This window comes from Balaenoptera ricei, chromosome 20 (assembly GCF_028023285.1).
Source record: "Balaenoptera ricei isolate mBalRic1 chromosome 20, mBalRic1.hap2, whole genome shotgun sequence".
Lineage (NCBI taxonomy): Eukaryota > Metazoa > Chordata > Mammalia > Artiodactyla > Balaenopteridae > Balaenoptera > Balaenoptera ricei.
In genome coordinates this window covers 14424355-14450779 of record NC_082658.1, presented here as the reverse complement: position 1 = coordinate 14450779, position 26425 = coordinate 14424355, and the positions used below count along the sequence as shown (strand labels likewise).

The 26425-nt window shown below is 37.8% G+C and overlaps 2 protein-coding genes across 2 annotated transcripts in view; one reads left to right on the top strand and one right to left on the bottom strand.

Moving 5' to 3' along the window:
- Window positions 1–13466, top strand: part of CEP95 (centrosomal protein 95) — a 65075-nt gene extending 51609 nt beyond the window's left edge. The window contains exons 12-20 of the mRNA XM_059908835.1: window positions 4997–5136; window positions 5943–6032; window positions 7166–7295; window positions 8080–8249; window positions 8363–8437; window positions 9627–9779; window positions 12344–12490; window positions 12778–12849; window positions 13133–13466. Coding sequence (XP_059764818.1) covers window positions 4997–5136; window positions 5943–6032; window positions 7166–7295; window positions 8080–8249; window positions 8363–8437; window positions 9627–9779; window positions 12344–12490; window positions 12778–12849; window positions 13133–13309 — 1154 coding nt within the window. The 3' untranslated portion in view covers window positions 13310–13466. The remainder of the gene's footprint in view (window positions 1–4996; window positions 5137–5942; window positions 6033–7165; window positions 7296–8079; window positions 8250–8362; window positions 8438–9626; window positions 9780–12343; window positions 12491–12777; window positions 12850–13132) is intronic.
- A 5932-nt stretch (window positions 13467–19398) lies between these two features.
- SMURF2 (SMAD specific E3 ubiquitin protein ligase 2) overlaps window positions 19399–26425 on the bottom strand; it is a 120877-nt gene continuing 113850 nt past the window's right edge. The window contains exons 17-19 of the mRNA XM_059907352.1: window positions 24394–24595; window positions 23062–23137; window positions 19399–22726 (exon numbers count right to left, since the gene is read on the bottom strand). Coding sequence (XP_059763335.1) covers window positions 22627–22726; window positions 23062–23137; window positions 24394–24595 — 378 coding nt within the window. The 3' untranslated portion in view covers window positions 19399–22626. The remainder of the gene's footprint in view (window positions 22727–23061; window positions 23138–24393; window positions 24596–26425) is intronic.

Genomic DNA, 26425 nt, shown 5'->3' with positions numbered 1-26425 from the left:
GGTCTTTTATCCATTTTTAAATTGAATTATTTGGTTTTTTGCTGTTGAGTTGTAAGCATTCTTTATATATTTTATATAGTAACCCCTTATCAGATATCTGATTTGCAAATTTTTTCTCCATTCTGTAGGTGGTTTTTTTCATTTCTTTGATCGTTTCTTTTGTGGTGCAGAAGAATTTTACTCTGATATAGTTCCACCTGTTTATTTTGGTGCTTGACTTTAGGTGTCATATCTTTCTTTTTTACTGTAGGCATTTATTGCTATGAACTTCCTCTTACAACTGTTTTTGCTGCATCCCATAAGTTTTGGTATATTGTATTTCCATTTTCATTTTTCTTAAGATTTTAAAAATTTCTCTTTTGATTTCTTTGACCCACTGGTTGGCTAGTATGATATTGCTTAATCTCCATGTATTTGTGAATTTCCCATTTTCTTCTTGTAATTGATCTCTAGTTTCATACTATCATGGTCAGAAAAGATGCTTGATATGATTTCAGTTATTTAGAATTTTCAAAGACTTGTTTTGTGGCCTAACATATGATCTATCCCAGAGAATGTTTCATGTGCGTTGGAGAAGAATGTGTATTTTGCTGCTTTGGCATAAGAGTTTTCTGTAAATGTCTGTTAAGTTATCTGGACTAACATGTAATTTAAGTCCAGTTTCCGTATTGATCTCTCTGGGTGATCTATCCACTGCTGAAAGTGGGGAATCAAAGTCCCCTACTATTTTTGTACTATTATTTCTCCCTTAAGGTCTGTTAATATTTGCTTTATATATTTAGATACTCCTATGTTAGGTGCAAAAAACTTACATAAAATTATATTCTTCTTATGAATTGACCCTTTTATTATTGTATAATGATCTTATTTGTCTCTCATTATAGTTTTTGTCTTAAAAGTCTATTTTGTCTGTTAGAAGTATAGCTACTACCCCAGCTTTCTTTAGGTTTCCATTTGTATGGAATATCTTTTCCCACCCCTTCACTGTTAAGTCTGTGTGTGTCCTTAAAGATGGAGTCTCTTGTAGGCAGCATAGTTGGGTCTTTTTTTATTTTTAATCCATTCAGCTACTCAGTGTGTTTTGATTGGAGAATTTAGTCCATTTACATTTCAAGTAATTATTTACTGATTGATAGGGTCTAAATGTTGTCATTTTGTTAATTGTTTTCTGGCTGCTTTGTAATTGCTTTGTTTCTTTCTTCTTTTCTTGCTGTCTTCCTTTGTGACTTGAGGATTTTCCCTAATAGTAGCTTAGATTTCTTTCTCTTTATGTTTTGTGTATCTGTTATAAGTTTCTGCTTTGTGGTTACCATAAGGCTTATATAAAACATATTTATAACAGCATATTTTAAGGTGATAAGTTGAAACACATATTAAAGTTCTACATTTTAACTTTCCCTTCATTTTACGTTTTTGATGTCACATTTTACATTTTTTTCCCTTGTGTATACATTAACAAATTATTGTAGTTATAGTTATTTTTACTTTTTGTTTGTCAATCTTCATACTAGATTTGGTATATGACTTACCACCATTATAACATTAGAGTATTCTGAATTTAAATAACTATTTATCTTTACCAATGAGATTTATACTTTTCTATATGTTTTCCTGTTACTAATTATTTAGCACCCTTTTATTGCAGCTTGAAAAAGTCCCTTTAACGGAGTGGCCTAGTGTTTAGGATTCCAGACTTTCACTGCCATGGCCTGGGTTCAATCCCTGCCTGGGGAACTGAGAACCCACAAGCTGCATGGTACAGTGCAGCCAAAAAAAAAAAAGTCCCTGTAAAATTTTTTGTAAGGCTGTACTAATGTTGATGAACTCCTCATTCATTCAGCTTTTGCTTGTCCGGAAAGCTCTTTATCTCTCCTTCAATTCTGAAGGACAGCTTTGCTGGGTAGAGTATTTTTGGTTGCAATTTTTCTTTCAGCAGTTTGAATATATTTTGCTGTTCTCTTCTGGCCTGCAAAGTTTCTGATGAAAAATCTATTGATAGTCTTATAGGGGTTTCCTTGTACGTAACAAGTTGCTTTTCTTGTACTGCTTTTAAGAGTCTCTCAAATTAAATTTGACAGTTTAATTATAATATTTCTCAGTGTGGGTCTCTTTGGATTTACCTTAAAGTTTCTGGGCTTCTTGGATCTGAATGTCTTGTTTCTTTCCCCAGATTAGGGGAGTTTTCAGCCATTATTTCTTTGTATAAGCTTTCTGCCACTTTCTCCCTTCTCCTTCTGGGATCCCTATAATGTGAATATTGGCCCACTTGATGGAGTCCTTTAAGTCATCTTCACTTTTTCTCATTGTTTTTTTCTTTTTGCTCTTCTGTTTGGATGAATTCCATTGCCCTAAGTTGGCTGATGCTTTCTCTTGCGTCACCTAGTCTGCTGTTGAACTCCATTATTGTATTCTTTTTTTTTTTTAATTTATTTATTTATTTTTGGCTGCATTGGGTCTTTGTTGCTGCGCGCAGGTTTTCTCTAGTTGCGGTGAGCAAGGGCTACGCTTCATTGTGGTGTGTGGGCTTCTCACTGCGGTGGCTTCTCCCGCTGCAGAGCACAGGCTCCAGGCACGCGGGCTTCAGTAGGTTGTGGCATGCGGGCTCCAGAGCGCAGGCTCAGCAGCTGTGGTGCACAGGCCTAGCTGCTCCGTGGCATGTGGGATCCTCCGGGACCAGGTCTCGAACCCGTGTCCCCTGCATTGGCAGGCAGACTCTCAACCTCCTTTATTGTATTCTTTAGCTCTGTGATTTGTTTGGTACTTAAAATTTTTTTTTATTATTTTTTAAAAATATTTTTTTATGTTTGGTACTTTATGTTTTCTCTTCGTTAAAATTCTCACTTTGTTGAAATTCTCATTGTTCTCCTGACCTCAGTGAGCATCTTTATGACCATTATTTTGAACTCTTTATCAAGTAAATCCTTTATCCATTTCATCAAGATCTGTTTCTTGAGTTTTATCTTGTTCTTTTGTTTGGACATATTCTTCTGTTTCTTCGTTTTCCTGACTTTGTGTTGGTTTCTGTGCATTAGGTAAAACAGCCACTCTCCCAGTCTCGAAGGAGTAGTCTTGCATAGGAGATGACTCTTATCACTCAGCTCATCCCTAGCTCTTGGTTGGCTCTCAAATCTTTGTTTGTCCAAACCATTTTCTTCATTCTTAATGGCTACTAGTAGATTAAGGTGTGCCACAACCCTTTTTGATGTGGGTTTTTTCTCATGTGTCACTCAGCTAGTGTCTGGATTCCTTTCAGAGGGAATTATTCCATATTTAGTGTAGGTTTCAGTGTCTGTGGGAGGAGGTGAGTTCAGGAGCCTCTATTTTGCCATCTTGAACTGGACCGTCTCATCCCTGTCTTTATACTTTAATAGCATTGTGTTACTTGTCTAAATATACTATTGTTTTATGTTTTTTTAATATACATAGATATATATTATTCTGCAACTTTCTTCTTTTTTCTGTTAACATTGTTTTAAAAATCTGTGTTGATACGTCCAGTTCTTCATTTTAACTACTGCATAGCTGAGTTCATACAGTGTACCCCATTTGTATGAGTATGTATTTTTACTTATGTATATATATGTGTCCCCCCCCATTGCAGGACATATAGATTGTTTCCAGATTTCATAACTGCAAACAGTTCTGCAATGAACAACCTGTAATATGTGCAGAAGTTTCTCTAGGATCTATACTAGAATTGCTAGACTGAGGAGTTTACACTTTTTCACCATTGCCAAATTCCCCTCCAAAGTGATTGCACCAGTTTGTACTCATATCAGCAATGCATGACAGTTTCTGGTTTGCCACATCCTATGTTTCCTACTGCTTGTTCAAATAATTATCCTGTCTTCCACCAACTAAAATTGTGCATGTTTTCCATTCACTTTTATCGACTTTGGTCATCCCTTGTTTCTCTAGAAGCAGTCCATTTCTCATCCAAAATTTCCTTAACTTTTCAGTTTTGTTTTGTTTACTCCAAGAGTACTTTTTCCTTCTCTTGATTATTTCATCTCTCTTCCCTTAAATTTGGCTCAGGTAATCTCTAGGAACCCTCATCCAGTAACCTACATGTTTCCCTGACATGTACATTGTATCCCATCTTAAAAACACATTATAAGTTAAAATGTTATTTTTATTGGCTCTTCAGTTTCTAAAGAAGAATACATTGTGGACATAGTAAAAGTGTTATTAAAACATCATTTAAAATAGATCATGCAAGTCAGTTTTACTTAACATCTTTTAGTTTTAAATTAATTTGAAAGATTTGAATTAAAAGAGTGAAGAGAAAAATAAAAGCTCAGGGACATTTTAATTTTCTGGGAAAATTTATTTAGAAGGGTATCAAACAAATGTCCTTGACCTTAGAGCTATATTGAATTATTTGCTTTTCCAAAAAGCCATGGAGTCCCCCTCCTCTTCACAATTAGCAGATTCCTGAGCATATTTATAAATGATGGAACATAAAAAGGTTTGTGGAGGGAAGTAATTCATTAGATCTCTTAGGCAGTATGGAATTAGGAGGGCTAGATTGCTAAGTAGGGAAGAACAGGACTGCTTAAAAATGCTAAACTACAGTAACCTTTGCGTATAAGCATTCTGCTTTATAAGGATGTGTATATGTACTTACAGCCCCCTCCTCAGGACCTAGATAGGTAAAAGGATAGCAGACATACAGTTCAGATGGCTTTTTCTCCTCCACCACCACGAGTACTAAGTATAGGGCTTTGTGTGCAGCAGGCATTCCACATGTTGCTCCATTTTCAACCCAAAATTGAATATAGAACCTTAGTACTTTGAGACATTTTGAGTACACATTACGTGCATTTGTCCGTTTGCTTGGTGTGATTAAACATATAAACAAACAAATTAGTTATAGGAGAGAGTACATTTAGCACATCCATAGTCTCTTTGGATTTGGTAACAGTCAACTATTTGGTGCCCACTTAACATTTCTGAGTGTCAGAAACTGATGGTACATTTCTCTCTTGTATTGTAGGACTTGCCATGCATAGAAAGCCACCCTCCAGATCTCATTCACTTTCTCCATCTCCAATTAACAAAAACAAACAGTTCCATATGGAGAGAAAAAGGCAGCGAAAGCCAAAAGAAACAGATATCCACCGATTTCAAGCAAAGGTATATCCCATCTCTTGACCGCCATTGGGCAGCAGGCATTACCATTTACCCTTAGCCAAATGCTACAGTGAACATGCTGTTGACTAAAGGCTTAAAACGCATTTAATATTCTTGAGCTGAGTGGATGACAAAATTATGTGACATAGCTTTTACGTCCCCCATTAGGGAACATAAAACTTGTACTCATGAAACTCTTAAGAAAACTAACCTTATTAGATATAGCTTAGTCAGTACTCTAGTGGGTTAAGAAAGTATATCAGTGTAGACAGGCATTTTCAGAGAGAGCTTTAGAAATGAAGAGAATTTGAGGTGGATTAAATGTGACTAGCCATTTGAATTACAGATAGGATGAAAATGCCCAAACAGGAATGAGACCCCTCCTGTTAGGGTTCAACAGGAGAATGTATGATTACTAAGGAAGACTTTCTCCTGTGGAATAGGGATTTTGAAATGTAGCATAAATTTAGAACACTTAAGTTGTTTGCTACAGTATGTTTTATAATGGTGAAAACTAATTTAGATGTCTTACAATAACATGTAACTTCAACTCACACATGTAACTTCCACTCAAGTGTGTATCAAAATAATTACAGAAACTGTGAGAACAAAAAGAATACATTATGTAAAGTTGTGTTTTATGTCCCAATTACATATCTGTTAAATAATGTATATTTAATGATATATATAGCCTGAAAGGAACTTTAAAAAAGTGAATGGAATGGCAGAATCTTAGATTGATTTTTTTCCTTCATTTTCATTTGTATGTTTTTAATAACTATAATATCATATGGCCTTTTCCCCTGTAGGCAATAACTGAAGGATTTGAAAAGGAACTAAGAAGAAATAAAGTTCAAGAGAATATTGGACCTCTAGGAATAAATGACAAGGAGGAAACAGTGGGTAAAAGTCTCTACTGTAATAAATGCCATTTGATCAGATCAGTGGGAAGTACAGAGATGATGTTTTTAAAAGGAAAAAAATCAACAGGGCCTTAATCGTTATTAACCCCTTAGAAAAAAGCAGAATTTCATTTCATGATATGGGATTTTCTTTTATTCATAGGTAGGCAAGTTGCTAAAATGTGGCAAGACATGGTACCAAAAACTAGTATTTTTCCCTCCTGCCTAAAACTTCCATCAGTTTTTAAGGGCTTCTATTGCTTATCAGTTCACCAAGGCTTTAAAAGATAGTCTAGGCTGACAAGTTAAAGAGGGAGAGTAAAAGAAGACAGGAAATCCCAGTTGCTCCATGCCTGGTTGGAAGACACCCAAAGCATAAGTTTTCGTTGCCTTTCAAAAGAATAGTTACAGAAGCTAAATGAAAGCATGGAGACAATGCTTATGCTAAAATGTTCATAAACAAAACATAATAAAGCATACAGTGTGGTTATAACTAAACATCGTTTAAGAACTTTTTTAATCTACGTGGAAAAGGTTGTCAAAAGAAGCAAGCACATCAGAACATCATTAGTAGTTGTATTTAGGGTGTGGGGCTATGGCAACTATGAAACTTGAAAAAGATTCAATGCTTTTTCAAATTCCAAAGGATGCCGGAAACTAAAGAGGCATTTAACTTAGAGTAGGTAAATAACCAGACTGTAGAAATTTTTTTTTAATTAATTAATTTATTTATTTTTGGCTGTGTTGGGTCTTCGTTGTGGTGTGGGACTTCTCTTGTTGTGGAGCATGGGCTGTAGGTGCATGGGCTTCAGTAGTTGTGGCACATGGGCTCAGTAGTTGGTGGCTCGCAGCTCTAGAGCACAGGCTCAGTAGTTGTGGCACATGGGCTTAGTTGCTCTGTGGCATGTGGTATCTTCCTGGACCGGGACTCGAACCCGTGTCCCCTGCATTGGCAGGCAGATTCTTAACCACTGTGCCACCAGGGAAGTCCCCAGACTGTAGAAATTTGAAGTCAGGTGGTTTGGCTGGGGATTATGTTAGCTATTTTTGTCCCTATGTAATATTTAAGATGATGTATGAAAGAGTTATTAGACTTCTCATTTCTATTCTGTTTTATATCTGCTCCTAAGGAAAAAATATACAGAGAAACTGTTCATAAAGGAACTCCAAAACGTAGTCAGCCCTGGAAGATTTACTCTAGAAAAACCACAACTCCAGGTCCAAGAGGTGGCTTGCCAAAGCCAAATAAAGCAGTTCCAAGTAAGAACCACAAAATTGTACTTTATGGAAAACTGGCATCCTTTGAAAGTGTGTGGTATATGCCAAGGACACAGCACTGAGAACCAGCATCTACCAGTTAGCTGGAGAAAGTTCACTCTTCTCTCACTGCCATATGCTAGATTTCTGTAAAGAGAGATCAAACTCTTAAATGAGGCATTTCTCTAAAACTCTTAAATATATACCAGTATATTGGCACCAAAGGAATGTGATGGCTGTGACCAGCTGTTTCAGCTTTAGCTTCACTCTGCTCACTCATGCTGGTTGTCTTTTGTTTCTGGGAAGTTGGTAGAACCAAAGGGATGCTCCAAAGCAAGCAGAGGGCCTGTCCAGCTCCTGTTATATTGACAGTTGGTGCCAGGGTACAGTTTCAAAGACCACTGGCCTTCCAACTACATCCCATCAGACAGAGACTTAGACTCCTCAGCCCTCCTGGGAGGCAGTTTGACCACACACACAGCATCCACCCCAGGCGCTGAATCAGCTGAGCAGTTAGGATGGACGTCACAAAACCAGCATGTCATCAGTCAGAAATGTTGAGGTTATTTTCATCCTTACTAGTAATTGGCTATCCCAATCAGAGAAGGAATGCAAAAGTAATAACACACTTTTAGAATTGTTCTTTTCAGGCTCAGAACCACATCACTTAGATAAGCTTTGATCTCCCAGGAAGGTGGGATGAGATTTCTTCTTAAAAGCTGTCAGCGAGTTTCTCAGATTAAGAGCATCTTTTTTTTTTTTTTTTTTTTTTTTTTAAACCTTGCAGTGAAAGTGAATGAACACAGTCTCCTGCCCCTGATGCTGGAGCAGTTTCCATTTCTCTATGTTTCTGGTCAAACACTAAGCAAAATGTGGAAACAGCAAATTGCACAGGTTGAACAGCTCAGAAAAGATGCATATAGAGAAAATCGATCAAAGAAGAAACTCCAGGATGAAGTAAGATAACTGTCAATTAAGCATAAGAATAGAAATCAAAAAGGGGCAGAGCTTATCCTTGATAATCTAGTGAATAGAATTATTAACCTCGTTTCCTTGTATCCCACTTAAAGATAGAAGAAGCCTTGAGAAGGCACGACCTCCTTACTGTGCTTATCAAGAAAGAATATGAACATAACAAGAGACTGGTAAGTTATATTAATTACTTTTATTTGTACCAGCTGGGCAATATCCCCACTGACTCATACCTCTTACACTTACCTGTGGAAGCATTTAGGTCTCTAACCAAAATTGATGAGAGGGTAAGGTGCTAGGTACTTCATATACACAGTTTCATTTAGTCTTTACAGTAACATAATAGAAATGTTTTCTATGAAATGGAAAACCTGAAGCTTTGAGATGTTAACTTGCCCTGGGTCCCACCATAATCAGCAAGGGCAAGGTTGAGATTTTAATCCAGGTCTGTCTCTACCTCCAAGCCTCTTCGAGGTACCAGGTGGTTATAACTTAGTGTTTTTTGTCCTCTCCCTTCTTTCTCAGGTCCCAAATAGAAAGCTGAGGTTGTCTGTGCCTCCATTATAATTTGGACTGAGAATCGTACATAGTACAACATTATCCTCTGAGTATCATGAAGGGGGAGGACAAAGATCAAAGACAATAAGCCAGAGGAGGAAACTTGAATATAGAGATAAGCAATGAGAACTGTAATTCTAAGCAGTCCCAGAGAAAGAAGGGGAAGCCATCAGGAACTGCATGTGGGACTCTGGTGTGGGGGAAAAGAAAAAAAGTATCTGGACACCTAGTTGAAGGCTTTGTGTACATGACTTCATTTCACCCTCACTACTTTGCTAAGATATCACCTAATTTCCTTAGTTTCGATGTAGATACTTTTGTTAACTCAAGCTCTGCTTGAACATCTTTGAGGGTGCCAGTTTTCTACTTAAGTAGGCATCTGGGTATGGCTTAGATGACTCCCTGGTGAAATGGGGAGATGAGATTCTCAGTCCATGAGGGTTGTTGCTGCTCTCTACAGCCTTGGGGGCTTATTGGGACAGCTCTTCTTTTTTTTTGGCTGCGCAGCATATAGGATCTTAGTTCCCTGACCAGGGATTGAACCCGCACCCCCTGCAGTGGGAGTGTGGAGTCCTAACCACGGGACTGTGGGGCAGCTCTTCTGACTGAGGTGATGAACCTGCTAAAGACTAAAGGATTTCTGGGAACGGACAGGCTTTCACACTCTCTGCCCAGCCAGCAGGCTGCTGGCCCTCCATACCCGGCTTACTGCCTGAAGACATGGTGTTGGGGAGTGGGACAGATGAGAGCACCAGAGTCTGTCTTCCTCTTGTCCTTACCTCTTTTTCCCCTTCCCTTTCTTAGCAAGACTTCAAGGACCGCATTCATAGGCAGAAGTTGACCCAATCAAAGATGAAAGAAAATCGGCAGCAGATTGTTCGTGCCCGAAAATATTATGATGATTATAGAGTTCAGTTGCGCTCAAAAATGATGAGAATGAGGACCCGGGAAGAAATGGTAAATATTGCTTTTCTGTCCAATCCAGTTAAGAAGGTAAATTTTGTCTGTTACCTTTTAGGACCACCTTCTTTGTGACTCTTGTCCCAATGTGAATCCAAAATCCAAACGCAAGTCCAAAATGCTGGCTAGAGTTCAGACTTGCCCACACCTCATTTTATTACCCCCATAGTGCATCCCAGTCTACTCTGTCTCTACTGCCCTTGTCTTTTTTTTTTTTAATTGTAGTTGGTTTACAGTGTTGTGTTAATTACTGCTATACAGTGAAGTGATTCATATATATATGAATATAATATATATATTATACATATATATACATGTATATATATTATACATATATATACACATTTTTTATATATTCTTTTCCATTATGGTTTATCGTAGCATACTGAATATAGTTCTCTGTGCTATACAGTAGGACCTTGTTGTTTATCCATCCTATATATAGAAGCTTGCATCTGCTAACCCCAATGTCCCACTCCATCCTTCCCCCAACCCCCTCCCTCAACCCTCTCTCCCTTGGCAGCCACCAGTCTGTTCTCTATGTCTGTGAGTCTGTTTCTGTTTGGTAGATAGGTTCATTTGTGTCATATTTTAGATTCCACAGATAAGTGGTATCTTATGGTATTTGTCCTTCTGACTTCACTTAGTATGATAATCACTAATTGCATCCATGTTGCTGCAAATGGCATTATTTTGTTCTTTTTTATGGCTAATATTCCATTGTATATAAATACCACATCTTTATCCATTCATCTGTTGATGGACATTTAGGTTGTTTCCATGTCTTGTTTATTGTGAATAGTGCTGCAGTCAACACAGGTGTTCATGTATCTTTTCAAATTAGTTTTGTCTGGATATATGCCTGGGAGTGCAATTGCTGGATCATATGGTAATTCTGATTTTAGTTTTTCTGAGGAACCGCCATACTGTTTTCCATAGTGGGTGCACCAACTTACATTCCCACCAGCAGTGTAGGAGGGTTCCCGTTTCACCACACCCTCTCCAGCATTTATTTGTAGACTTTTTAATGATGGCCATTCTGACTGGTGTGAGGTGATACCTCATTGTAGTTTTGATTTGCATTTCTCTAATAATTAGCGAAGTTGAGCATCTTTTCATGTGCCTCTTCATCTGTATTTCTCTACTGCCCTTATCTTAATGTGAGGTCTTAATTCCCTCTGACCTCCCAAGTGTCGGTACTTCTCCAGGACACCTGCTTTAGGGGTTTGGGAGCATGTTGTAAGAGACAGGAATTTAAGGTGTGATTAGATGACCTCGGATTCCACTCAAAACCAGGAAGATAATGTAGGACAGATATGCTGTGAGATCTTTCCACAAGGTAGCTTGGGATTCCAAACTAGCAATAAATTTCATCTCTAGAGTAAAACATTAAGGTAATTATACTTAACGGGACTAAATACTCTGAAGTGGGTCATACTATTATCCTCATTTCTAGAGGATACTACTAAGGCTTTGAGAGGTTAAGTAACTTGACACTAAGGCAATACTGCCGGCTGATGAATGCATGACTGTACTTTAGTAAGAATTATTGATCAATCAGTGGAGGACAAGTGAGCATATCTGAATCCTTTGAACAATTTGTGTACCTGTGGCCTAGTTAGATGATAACCACATGGCCCTCAGTTATGCACGAGTGTACATGCAGCGTTTGTTTCTACTCTAGGGTTCTTTTTCCATATACATGGCTGCTTGAGAGTTCTTTTCTGAAAGTAGTAAAGAATCTTTGGGATACAGGAAAAGATGCTGAATACCATTAGTCATTTAAGAAATACAAATCAGACCCACAATGAGATAAACTCTCACCCACTAAGATGGCTAAAATAAAAAAGTGCTGGCAAGGATGTAGAGAAGTTAGAACACACATGCAGGGCTGGTGGGGTTATAAAATGGTGCAACCACTTTGAAATACAGTCTGGCAGTTCTTCAAAAGGTTAAACATATGATTCAGCACTTCTACTCCTAGGTAACTATACACAGATGTTCACAGCAGCACTATTTATAACAGCCAAGAAGAGAAAACAACGTCTACCAGTTGGTGAATTGATAAAGTGTGATATATCCATACAGTAGAGTATTATGTGGCTATGAAAAAAAATTTCATAGTGATTCATGCTATAATATAGATGAACCTTGAAAAATTACGCTCAGTGAAAGAAGCCAGATACAAAAGGCCACATACTATATGATATCATTTATATGAAATATCCAGAATAGGTAAATCTGTAGGCATAGAAAGTGGAGTAGTGATTGCGAGGGGGAGGGGGAGTGGCTGCTAATGGTTATGGGGTTTCTTTTTGGAGTGAAGAAAATGTTCTGCAGTTAGCAGTGATGGTTGCACAACTCTGAATATAGTAAAATCTACTGATTTATACATCTTACAAGGGTGAAGTTTATAGTATGTGAATTATATCTCAATAAAGCTGTTACTTTATACTGACTGTATTTCACAAAGATTTTTTACATATCTCTAAGTTGGGCAGAATTTTATTCCTCCATGAAAATTCACCATAACTTTATTTTTCTGACTAAATAACTGGCAGATATTTAAGAAACTGTTTGAAGAAGGTTTACAAATTCAAAAGCAAAGATTACGAGACCTAAGAAACTATGCCAAAGAAAAGCGAGATGAACAAAAGAGACAGCACCAAAATGAACTGGACTCAATGGAGAACTACTATAAAGACCAGGTGGGTTCACTGCTGCTAGTTTACATTCTGACGTGCTTAATCCTGACCGCCCGATGTCAGACATCAGCTTAGTCTGCTGAACAAGTAAGCCTCCACATATTAATTCGGAACTTGTCACTATACAGGTTGGACTGACTGAAATTTAAGGTAAAATAAGCTAGTGCTTGACCACAGTACAGAATATTGCCCTGTTTCCATTAAAAGAAAGATTTTAAGCCTATGAACATAAGAACTGTTACATTTAGACTACAGACAAATATAAGGTTTTTTTTCTTCCCTGTAAACAGTTTTCATTGCTGGCAGAAGCCATATCACAGGAACGTCAAGAGCTCAAAGCCAGAGAGAAATCCCAGGCCCAGGTAATTAACAAGATAGAAATCATTTATGTACATTTTTAAGAAATAGAAAACAACTGTATACACTTTTTAAGGGGAATGGAGAGGATACTAATAAGATCGATCTACAATTCAAAACATGTATTCTAATTTTAACTTTACCTGTTCATGTCTCTGTAAGAGCTGCTGTGAAATTATTAAAATTACTGCAGAAGCTTGATGAGCAGGAAGGTGGAGAGGGAATAAAAATACATGAGGGCCCTGGATCAATGTTGTGAATAGCAGGATGACATGAATTCTCTTTCAGATGTTGTATAAGGTGAAGAGGGAACTGAGATCTAAGATGGAGAAGGAAATTCAACAGCTGCAGTACATGATAACACAGAACGACGATGATGCTTTCTTCCGGGAACTGGAAGCTGAGCGCTTTGAATCTCGGCTTCATCTGGCTTCCTTTCAGTATAGTAAAAATCCCTTCCTATGAGGCCAGACTTCCTAAGTGTGGACTTTACTGGCTCAATTCTAGCTCTGCCCTGGTAAACAATCTAACCCAGAAGAATCATTTCTAAATAACTTATCTATATACTGACTAATACTTTTTATGAAATAACTTTGAAAATAAAAATTGTTTTCTTAGTTTATTGCTTTGAATTTATGACCTAAAACTTTAAAAGAGGTGCACGAAAGCAATTGAGCAGCCAGCTCCTGAAGCCTATTGCTGTAGGTGAACAAAAACAGTAAAAAAAATAGCACTTGAGGACCCCAAAAAAAGATCTCTAAATCAGAAAAGAGCTAAAGTGTGGGCTTGTCATTAGAGGTGGGACTGACTTAGGGTTAAACCTTAAAGAAAGATACGATGGTTAAGTGTGTGTAGCTTTTTCACATGGAGGCTAGAAGATGAGAATTTATGCATTATGGCTTCTGTCAATCAGTTGGGAGGGGCAACAGGTGTAAGGCCCTTGGTGCTCAAAAGAGCACTAGTGATTGCAGGTGGGAAGGAGGCATAATGGACTTGAAGTGGGCAAGAGTACACCAACCTTATTTCTAGTATGGGGGCAGATGAGGAAGAAGAAAAACCCGCTCAAGGGTGGTGTCCTTCCTGGAGAGGAGGGCTTCAGTGAAGGCCAGGAGCTGGAGGGAGGCTTCAGAGCAACTGAGTATATGGGGAGTTAGTTAGTTAGTTACTGATCAAAGCCAGAGAATGGCAGAGGGCACCAGAAAAGGATTGGAAGGGAGAAGGGAGGTTCCCATTAGGGCATATAGGGAATAACAAATATGAACAATAATAGAGGCCAGGAGGCATGATGGGGTGGGATCTAATTATCCTGCAGAAAAGAGTAGGCAGCTGTATCCAGTGCTGTGGTCCCAAGTGCTGCCCTTTCGGAATGGCAGCTGACGACAGTGTAGGGCCTGTAGGCAGGCAGGGGTTTCCTGGGTTAAAGACTTGGAAGATGGCCAAATTTGGAGCATCATAAAGGAGAGACATGCAGATAGCTGCAATATATATATAGTGACAAGTCAATCAATCAGTGCAGGTGAATGGACAGGATGGGGGAAATGCACAAGAGCTAGAACATAAGTTCTAAAAATGTTTGTTAGAGAAAAATGATAATTCTAGATAGAAAGATATACACACTAGGGACTTCTTCCCTGGTGGCACAGTGGTTAAGAATCTGCCTGCCAGTGCAGGGTACATGGGTTTGATCCCTGGTCCAGGAAGATCCCACATGCCGCAGAGCAACTAAGCCCGTATGCCGCAACTACTGAGCCTGCATTCTAGAGCCCACGAACCACAACTACTGAAGCCCGTGCACCTAGAGCCCATGCTCCACAAGAGAAGCCACTGCAATGAGAAGCCCGCGCACTGCAACAAAGAGTAGCCCCCGCTCGCCACAACTAGAGAAAGCCCACGCGCAGCAATGAAGACCTAACGCAGCCAAAAATAAAATATATATCCTTGGGTAAAATGAGCAAATCTTTAAAAAGCTATGGTATGAATGGGTATCATATATATAATGCAGTATAATCAATACAATATAGGAAAGCTCTGGAAGAACAGTCCCCAGGTGTGACTTTGGTAGATTATATAAACTTTCACTCTGCTTAATATACTATTTGAATTTGTTATACAGGCATCATTACACTTGTTTTATTGTTTTAATGTTTTAGGAGGACTCTTCTGCTAGCTCTTTACCAAACTAATTAACTGGGAATAACCAAAAACAAGAATAAGTGAGGGAATTTACCAGGAAAGGGATGGGACTGCCAAGCAAAGGTCAAAGAATAGGAGAGGAAACAAAAATAAAAGATGCCAATGCATTTTTGAAAAATAGAAAACAAATGAAGTGGTAACTAACTCAGCAGGTGGAGGGGCGTTGCTATCCAAGTACCAGTGGAGAGAGGATCGTATGTGAAGCCAGTTTGCCCAGAAGAACCCGGGAAAAGCACATCATAGTCATGCATTTGAAAAGTTATTTAGAACTATAACTTAACTATAACTGTATAGGGTGGGGGTGGAGGTGTCACAGAATGAGGTGGTGGGTGTGAGAACTAAATCTTCAAATATCCCCCTACCCCACCCCCCAAAAAAACCAGACTCTAAAATTAATGAAGTGCACTATTAACCATATCATTTAGAAATGCGGAAATACCAGAAGAGCTGACAGTTTAGGAATAGTAGCTTCTGGAAAGCAAGACTAGGGATGAGGGGAAAGGGTGATGAAGAGTCAACCCTCCCCCAGTTTTAATGATATAATTGATATATACCTTAAACTTACAGTTTTATATATCAATGATTTGATAAATGTACATGAAATGATTCAAGTTTAGTTAACATCTCTTACCTCACACAGATTTTTTTTTAACTTGTAATGAGAACTACGGTTTTTTTTTTTAAACTATGTATGTCTAGCTGTGTATATGCATTACTATATCACGTGGGGCACTGGAGAAATTACCTGCCTTTCCTATAAAATGTAAGCAGGAAAAGAGAGAACCTGTGTTAAGGTAAGGCAGGAGAATAGAGCCTTTAGTAAGGGAACTAAGGGTGTAGGGGAAATTTATTCACAATGGAAAGAGGTGTCACACTGAAAAACGGTTAGGGGGAGTGCAATGGGAGAAAGAGACAGGCAGGGCAGACAGAAGATGATGTCATTAAGAGAAATGATATAAAGAAAGAATCCAAAATTGGGGTTTAAGCTGCAGCTTATAATCTATTAGATCCCAAATCCAGACATGCTGAAAACATGTTTTATCTGGCATTTCAAGCCATTTGAACCATTACCCAGAATTTGATTGATGTGACCAGTTTCTTCTTATCTTAAAAAAAAAAAAACATTAAATTTGAACTGCGTTTAAAACTTTGTCCCCTGAAGAACAAAGCTGGAGGCATGAGGCTCCCTGGTTTCAAACTATATTACAAAGCTATAGTACTCAAAACAGCATGGTATTGGCAAAAAGACACATAAATTAATGGGACAGAACAGAGAGCCCAAAATAAACCCACGAATATATAAGCAATGACAAGTGAGCCAAGAATATACAACAGGGAAAGGACAGTCTCTTTAATAAATACACTTGGGAAAACTGAACAGCCACATGCAAAAGAATGATGCTGGACCACTGTCTTAACCATACACAAATAATTAACTCGGCATGGATTAAGACTTTTAAGACCTGGAACCATAAAACTCCTAGAAGAAAAAAGCGGTAAGCTCACTGACATCAGTCCTGGCAATGATTCTTTTTGGATTTGACACCAAAAGCAAAAATCAACAAGTGGGACTACATCAAACCAAAAAGCTCTGCACAGCAAAGCAAACCATCAACAAAATGAAAAGACAACCACTGAATGGGGGAAAATATTTGCAAATCAGACATCTGATAAGGGATTAATATCTAAAATACATAAACCACACATATAACAGCAAACAATCTAATCATAAAATGGGCAGAGGAACTGAATAGATGCTTTTCCAAAGAAGATATACTGAGGGTCAAGAGGTACATGAAAAGGTGCTCAACAACACTAATCAGCAGGGAAATGCAAAACAAAACCACATATCAAAATCACAATGAGAGATCATCTCATAACCGTTTGTCTGGCTGTTACCAAAAAGTTAAGAAGTGTTGACAAATATGTAGAGAAAAGGGAACCCTGGTGCACTGTTGGTGGGAATATAAATTGGTGCAGCCACTGTGGAGGTTCCTCAAGAAATTAAAAACAGACCTAACATATGACTCAGCAATTTCACTTCTGGGTATTTATCTGAAGAAAATGAAAACACTTGACTGGAAAAGCTATCTGCACCCCCATGTTCACTGAAGCATTATATACAATAGCCAAGATACAGAAACAACCTAAAAGTCCACCAATGAATGAATGGATAAAGAAAATGTGGTGTATGTACACACAATGAAATATTATTCAGCTATTTTTTTTAAAAAAGGAAATCTTGTCACTTGCAACACGATTGACCTTGAGGGCATTATGCTAAGTAAAATAAGACAAACACCATATGATCTCACTTATATGTGGAATTTAAAACAACAAAAACAAACCCTCCCACCCCCCAAAACCCGAGCTCACAGATACAGAGAACAGACTGGTGGTTGCTAGAGATGGGGAATGGGCAAAATGGGTGAAGGGAGGCCAAAAGTTATAAACTTTCAATTATAAAATAGGTCATAAGGATGTAATGTACAGCATGGTGAGTATAGCTAACAATGTATTGCATATTTGAAAGTTGCTAAGACATCTTAAAAGTTCTCATCACAAGGAAAAGAAAATTTTATGACTGTGTGTGGTGATGGATGTTAGACTAATTGTGATCATTTCACAAATATCAAATCATTATGGTGTATACTTGAAACTAATGTGGTATGTCAGTTGTACCTCAGTTAAAAAGCAAAACTTTGTCCTTCTGGTGTCGATGGTTCTCCTCCTCCTTGCCACGCCAGCCAGCATCATCTTTGGGAGGAGTGAGTGGTCTCAAAGGTTGAGTGTGATGTGCTCTCCATCTTTACTTTCCTGGGCTGAAAATCGAAAGACTTCATAAACACTTAAGTCAGCAGGAGGAAAATCTTGGATGGATCGCTTACCCACCCCACAGGCTGCTACAGTTGCCTCTCCACCTCCTTTGCTTATAAAACACTGTTAAGAGAGAAGTGGGGTTTACAGCTCAGACTATTTTGATAACCTAGATAAAACCAGCCCAAATATCCACAAAAGGTATGCTAGGATCTGAGATGTCATGGGGAAAGGGGGATGGGGGAACAAAACCAACTGTTTTAAAAACCAAGTCTGGGATTTGAAGCCTTGCTTAGGTGAGGTATTTAATCCTGTGCTCCTGTCATGACCAACTTCTTTGCTGTACACATACTGAGTTCTGAGTACCTCAGTTTGCACTTCAGCGTCTACCGAGACATACACTAGAAGCACTAGTTTGGAAGTTCAGTTTTTTAACAACCATCCAAAGCTAATCCCTAAAGCTAGTACAGAGCCGGACACATAGTAGGAGCACAGCAGATATTTGCTGAGTGGACAAAGAACAAGTCACATTTAGGGCATATACCTTTTAATGAAATATAACTTTAAAAAATCTGATTTGTCTAGTTTTCTAAGAATATTAACATAGGGATTTAACCCTTTTTCTGTATAATTACCTCTACTCAGTTCTGCTGTACCTATACTACCATAAGCATTTGGGATATAAAGTACAAATAAATGCAGTGGGTGTGAAGGTTAACCTTCATTATAATGAAAGGACAAATCTTTCAGGTCACCACAGAGCAGAAAAATGTCACATATTGCTCAAACTTTTGGGTAATTTATAGATGATAATACTAAAATCCTTAATGTACTAAAAATTTATAAATTTTAGATCACAACCAATTGTAAACTGGCAATGGGAGGCAAAGCAAAAAAATATATTGCAAAAGGATGTAAAAAATGGACCCTATGCCTACCTTCGGAACTTTAATACACCACTGCTTCCACTGCGTCTCCCAGACATTCCTTTCTGTATGGCCTATGCTGTGGAGAGACTTACACGGACTATTCTTGATGAAAAAACATCGTATCCAGTTCTTTTTCCACCCACATATTTAGCTGGACTTTAATCCACTATATTTACAGAATTGTGAATCATGACCCTTAAAGTCACGGCTTCTTGGAAAAATATAACTGATTTCTGCATTTCATTTTGAGGATTTTACTGCTCAACACCAAGGTAGCAAATGAGGCCCCGGTCATAGCTCTGCCCTCCAGAGCCTGTGACAGTTGTTACAGGCCATTGCCCACCAAGAGCCACTGCCAACCTAAGGATGTGCCATAGCAGGACAAAACAAGCACCTTCCCTGCTCAACCTGGAGACAGAAAGGGGGTCCTGAGCCCTCTGAGGCTCTACCATGTGACAAAGGCATCAACTAAGGAAGGCCCATGAATCTTAAACTTCACATTTTATGGCTCATATGCTGTCACTCTTCATAGACCCAATCAAATTTCTTCAAAACAATTCATTATAAACTCAATATTCTTTAAAAACTTTGATGCTGTGACAGTGCAAACAGCATTCATTTTATTGCTCAACTTCGGCATGGGCACATACATAGTTAATTTTTAAAAACCATTTATACAGATGTTATTGATAAAGCTCATGTAACAACTGAGTGAAAATACAAAGAATATCAAAGCTAAAACACTCTGTAATAAATACAAATACAATGAAAATGATAAAACTTTGTTTTAAAGTCAGTTTGAGAGAAGGAAGAATATTACATTAAGTGAACTAATTACATCTAGAAACAAAACAACTCAGCATTTGGTACAATCATCATCCTAATGTAAGTACATTAAATACTACAAATGGCACCCATTGACTGTGCTGCAGCCTAAAGACAGAAGCAGAAGGAGCTGCTCTATCAAACTGTAAAGATGTCTGGAACAATCTCTAACTCCCATCAATGCAATCAGCTCGATGCACCAGAAGTTCAAGCAGACTTAGTGTTGTAAAATAAAGCAAATTACACTGTATTTAAAAGAAAGGAAACTTGTGCTCTGGAGTGTAATTACAAGGAAAAAATAAAAGACTTGGTAAAAACAAAACCCGTTCAGGGCAACAAACTATGTGCAAAACAAAATGTACACTATACACAGCACTATTTAAAAACTCTTTACACCAAAGAAGTAAGACCCTCGGAAACAAAACTCACCTCTGTATTGCATATGAGCTCTACAAAGTAACCATTGTTCATAATTAAGTATTCATGATGCAAAGGCAATGTATGGAAACATGATATCACAAATCTGAAATAAAACTAGAGGAAGGATTAGAAAAAACCCAGCTAAGAGGGACATGTGGAAATAAATATTCACATTACACATGAGGTGCAAGTCCAAGGTTCAATGATACATTGGCACGTTTTGTTTGCTTAGCACCTATTTGGAAGTGATCAGGTAACATAACTTTGAAAATGAAATCTAAATCATCCTGTTCTTATAAATTATGTTGGTGATACCACAGACTGTAAGGGAGGGTAATTTATTTCTGTTAAAGCTCTATTAAGTCATTATTATAAAATTAAGAAGGCACTCAAAAAGCGATGGTATTTGCCTGCTCTATATTGTACATTAGTGTGAGAGTAGCATTTCATTATTACTGCATCCGTCAGTTATGATTTCTCTGAAGTGTTCATCATGTACTTACTATTACTGAAAGATTATAATAGGCACAGTTACACTGCGCTAGTGCTTTCATATAAGAGAGAGATGGACCTGCAACCAATAAGGTACTATCGTGAAAGCTGAAAACTACTGATAATCAAACAGTATGTTTTAAGATGTTCTTCGGTACTACTAAGAATGCAGTAGGAAAACAAAGTGTTTGGGAAGAAAAAGGTCAGCATAAGCACATCGCCACTACACAGTTATGACTGTAACCAGCTTGTGTGGCTGTCAAATTTGGCTGAATGAAATAAATTTAAATACTTAGAAACGACAGGAGTAGTTCTCAACTTTTTTTTAAGCAGCAAATTTTCCACCTCTTTTATTCTACCCATCCCCCCACCCCTCCTAGCCCCCATGAAAGCTTACGTGGAATTCCAATGCATATACAAGAGGAAAATCGAAGCTGCTCTGGGTAAAGAGGGGTGGGGAGTTCGAGGCCCCTGCTCAAGTACCAGCTACGTTTCTTCTCCCTCTCTCTGTCCCTCCTCTCTTAACCATTACTTCTGAGGCACCTCTGAGGAGGCCCTTGGCTCCAAGAACACAGACTGAAAACCAATCCATCAAACGAAAGAACACAAGGGGCTTATTCACTTGATAATTAAGCTGTAAAATTTAAACAAAGCTATCTCATCAAAATTGCTATTCTTGATTTCACAACAATGTAAAAAAAACAAAATAGTGCAGATTTCTGATACTTGAATTTAAAAATCCACCCATGATTTCAGATTTTTCCAATCTCTCACTCCAGAATTGTGGTTGCCTTCTGGATCATGCAACATGCCACACACCTTGAAAGCTAAATCTGGATGTTTCAAAATCAAATGCTGATCTTCAACATCAAGCGAACTGGGATTCCCTTACCTCCAAAATTACTCTTCAGACGAAAAGTATTGTCTGCGATAGAGTCAGAATCGCTTGTTTCTTAGTAATCACATCCCTGCCCGACCACCCCACTTCATTTTGTTAGGTAAAAGCAGGGTTTTCTAAGCTTGCTAAATAATCTTTAGAGCAAAATTTTTCCTTTTCATAATTTTATCTGATTAAAATATGAGCAGCTAAACACAGAGATTCAGGATGGTTTACTTGATAGAAACTTACCATAATTAAAACGTAATATAAGTTAGGTGCACTTGTCACAGGAGACTTTGGTTTAAAGAAATAGTATATATATCAAAGATAAGCTGACCCAATAAAAGAATGAAAATCCCATCCCATCCACATGATCTGAGTAGCTATAAAAATGCAGTATTTCCATTTAAGATGCAAAGTAAATCCAAAATACCCGATCATATTCATTCAAGATAAAAAATTAAGATTTTTTTTAAAGTCTCTTAAAAACAGGGAGCCCCTGAATGCATCTTATTGTAGCAAATAAGCTACTAAGTTCAGACTAAATGGTTGCATTAAGAATTTGACAACCAAAATTATATAGCTGTATTCCACGGAATTCATGCTTGAAAAATATAAAAAAAGACTCACTTAGGCTAGGTTGAAACATATAATGCTTTTAAAATATAATGCTTTGCTATAGAAAAATGTAATTAAACATGTAAATGGCTTAATTTTTTAAAGATTCTTTTATAGCCAATTGTTTACAAAGGTAGAATAATTCAAAATAATTTTATTTTTTTTTACAAAGAGCAAGTACAGGAGCTGTTCAAAATCATGTATTCAACCAAAATGAAATGTGACTTGTACCGACTGCTGATGTTGTCTTGATGTTTGATAAGAGTTGAAATCTGTGAAGCGATTTGAATAGATTACCTTTTATAAAAATAGTAGTAGTCTTTAAGTGTAGAATACTGCCTAACTCTGGAAATGTAGGAAAAGTCAGCATTCTTTAGGTTCAAGATATTAATTTTAAATAGCAGCTGAATGTGGCCTCATGGCAAAGCATAAAGACCTTTTTTTCCTTGAAAAGGAATTTCAGAATTGTCCTTTCCCCTCACAGTATCCTAAAATTTTTTTAAAAAGGGGGGTGCACTTTCCTGTATGTCAGCGTTCCTTGAAACTCTGCTGAAAGGAGGCTGTCAGTCAGGGGTATAAATAGAGTCCTGGGTAAATCCTTGAAGTTGTCATTCCACAGCAAATCCACATGTTTCTTCAATGGCTGTTAGCAGCTTTTCATATAACTTTTCATAGCTTTCATAGGGCGGAATGTCTATTCGATTGAAGCTGTAAATAAGCAAATCAGATTTTACACAGTTCATTCAAAACAGGTCAACTGGCCTAGCAAGTGTATACTAATTAGTTTACCCTAATACAGCCACATTACTCTTTGTGTCACATAGAAAACGACAAGAAAAAGTTTATATTTCTCTCAAGTAGAGATTATTGCTTTGGGGTTTTCCTACCAATTTCTGGATAATCTTAATTCACTTAAAAGGAATGATAAGCAACTCTTTTAAGGGTCCATTTAGTAATAAGAACAACAAACGAAATGTCAAATCTGTTTGGAACTAACAGCTACGTACATGGAATGAGGGAAAAAAGCTACAGAAATAACTTACCAAGTGTGGGCTTTTGGCAGGTTGTTAGTGCAGGCATCAATCTGGTGTATGGTAAAGAGTCGTGGGCCTGCAGCACCTGCAAAGGAAGCAAATGTGGATCAGACCACTGTGGGTGCACGTATTAGTCTCCAGAATCTCAGGATAAAACTGGTACATAAATCACAGGGTCGAGGGATAGGAGGGTACTGGTGACTCCATATAAGCTGCCAAAGGGCAGCAGGAAAACAGTCTGGGTTTTAAAAGCTGGAATTGACCTTGGATAAGGCTGGATTCCTTAATCTGCTAGCATTTCAATTTGAGAAAAAGTTCAGGACTGAAATCCTTTGCCAACTTCTATCTTCTACAGAAAATCAGTGTCCCAAAAAAGAAGTAAATGGGCAAATACAAGATCCAATACATATATATACACATTCAAAAAGATGACAACCTAATGCAAATTTAAGTTTCACAACTCAAACTTCACTGAGAGCAAAAGATTAGCAGTCTATAGAATAAATTTCAGGTAACATAAGGCACCCCATACAGACGTTTGTAGAAATACAACCTCACTTTATTCATCTGGGTAGTCTGATAAGGATGCGTTCTCCAAATGGGGAACGCAAGCGTGACTAAAGTGTGCTTTCCCAGTGGATTTCTGATATGTGGACTGTGGGCAACACTGTTGAATTACGTACCAGTCTTGCTTCGTATACCCTCAGTCATCACCAGCAGCAGCAGTTTTGAAAATAAAGAGCTTCAGAGGTAAAGGAAGCAACTGCCACCCAGTGAGGCACCACGATCATTAGCAATATACCAACTCATCCCCAAATTAAACAGCTATTCCATGGACAACAATTCTTAAAAATGGAATATGGCTGTAAAATGGTCTGATGCCATGCATTAATTAAAGTGCTCTGACCAAACAAATGACTTCCACGACTCATGCTGCCTCTTTCTATTAAAAGAATAAAAGTAGAGGGGAGAGGCATCCCAAGTGGGTAAATGTTTGCCAGGTTGAGATGTGAACATGGAAGCAGACAGACTCCCCCTACAGGAATGTGCAACAGAATTTAAAAGCAAGGTGACCGGAAAAGAAAAGGCAGAGCATCAACACATACGGTCTCTAACATGCGGCACTCACTACAATCACAGAGAACCCAGCAGAAAAGGCTCTTGGGAGGGAACAAAGGAAAGGAAGGAGAAGGTATCAAGACATGAGAGTTACAGATAAGAACTAGAGTGAAAAGAGAATCTGTATGTAAGCACGTTTGTACACCACCTATGTACACCAAATACTGACCCTCTGCCCCCAATTATCAGATGCCCCATCGTCTGTCCCTCTGGCTCTCTTACCTTGTAAAGCTTTGAAGCCCTGCAGAGGCACTCGGGACGAGCCAGTCACAAACTGAAGTAACCGCGCTCGTCGTTCTTCATCAAAAAACTCCACGGCCTTCCAAAACCACTTGACAACGTTGCTGTCTGGTGTACAGTGTTTTAACCGGGTGTTTACCTTCCAGTCATTAACATCTATCTTTCCAAGTCCACAAATAATGAGCTGTTAAAATATTGCACAAATAATGAGCCAATGGAAACCCAACCTAAGCCAAAAATTCCTTAAAACAGAACTTTAGATTTGCAGTGTTGGCTTTCATATGGTGTTCTTAATCGAGGGTAGACATCAGAACCATCTGGAAAGTTTTTCAAAATATACACACTAGGTCCTATGCTCAGAGATTTTAATTCTGTGACTCTGGGGTGAATTAGGATCCGTATTTTTTTAAAAGTTCCATGAGTACCTACTCACTGCAGGTTCCCTACCCAGGATCTGAGAACCACCACTGTGATGGACGTAAGATGAAAAGTTCCATAACTTCACAGAATTGAAACTAGACTCAGAGTAAATACAGTTTATATGTGCCTGCCTTATGACCTGCATCTATTATTCGGGTTTCAACACTTATTAGCTTTGGGATTCTGGGCAGTTCAGTCACTTCCCTTGGCCACAGTCTTCTCTGCTGTAATATGGCAGTAACATCTGTTTCGTTACATCCTGCGAAAGCAACCAACAGTGCACAGGAACTCAAGAAGTTGTGTTGAATAAGTGATACAATCTGCTTAAAGCTGGACCAAAGTATGAAATACATGAATGCACTGATAACAGAGCTCTGCTTGGCATCCTGATGCAGGCTCAGGATAGATGAGGTGTATCAAAATCACTTTGATATGATTACTACTCACACCTCCCTAGGGTCCAAGACTGACTCATCCTACTGATGTGTTTATAACACTGAATTATGATCGTGTTTAGTGTAAAACATAATGTAACCTGCAAATCCTATATTTCATAATTATATTAACCTAGTCTAACACTAAAATAAATTACATACATATATTTTTGTAAAAAGCCTAACTTCATTAGCAGTACAAAGTATATAATAAACCCTAACGTTACTGAATAAAACCTGCAACAAAGCTTCTGTAGCGTCTGAAAAAATGACTGGCCACTGCCACACTAACAGGTAGTAGGTGTCCAAGCAGGGTTACAGAAGTACCCATGACCACAGACGATACCTCCCTAAATTCTTTTCTTTAGAGGAGTGGTAATTTTAAAGCCAAATTCCTTATTCATTGTATGAACAGATAAAAATGCATCGCATTTCAACTTTACTGCCATTCCTGCTATGTTTTCTTCCTCCTTCTGACTACTTCTTTCTGGTCATTTCACTACAGAATAGTCCAATCAAAAAAGGAATGGGGATGGTAGTGAGTCAAACCAATCTTTTTAGACTTGTTTGCTAACAGGTCTGTTAACAGATTTAGTTAGAAAGGATGCTGAAGTTAATGAATAAAATCATGTTTTAAATTATGTATCAACTTCAAATATTTATGCTATCCCTAGCCACTAATTAAATTTGGAACCTCAGGTAGAATAAAACCTCATTTAAAAAAATAAAAAATAAAAAAAAATAAAACCTCATTGTTTTTTCAAAGTAGTTCAGTAGAAATTGAGATGTATTTGTTAAAGGTCTTAATTATAACACCAACCTTATGGTGCTTTAAAGACTAGTTTTAGAATAAAAAATGGTTAACTGTTTATTATAGTTACTATTAGTAACAAATGTTTCCAAGGAGACTGAGGATGTTGAGACAGAGTTTAACATAAGTGTTTTAATTATTTCCTCTACGTTTTTGTCTATCAACTGCTTTCTTACAAAGCTTAATGTAAATCCAATTAAGCCTAGGCTTTTATTCCAAATAAATGTCAATATGGTGGAGACCAATTAATAAAGTTTTATTTAACTAAATCAATACCCACTTAACTAGGGAATAGAAAACAACACTGGAAGAATGTACACAGAAGACACGAAATCTATTAAATGCATGA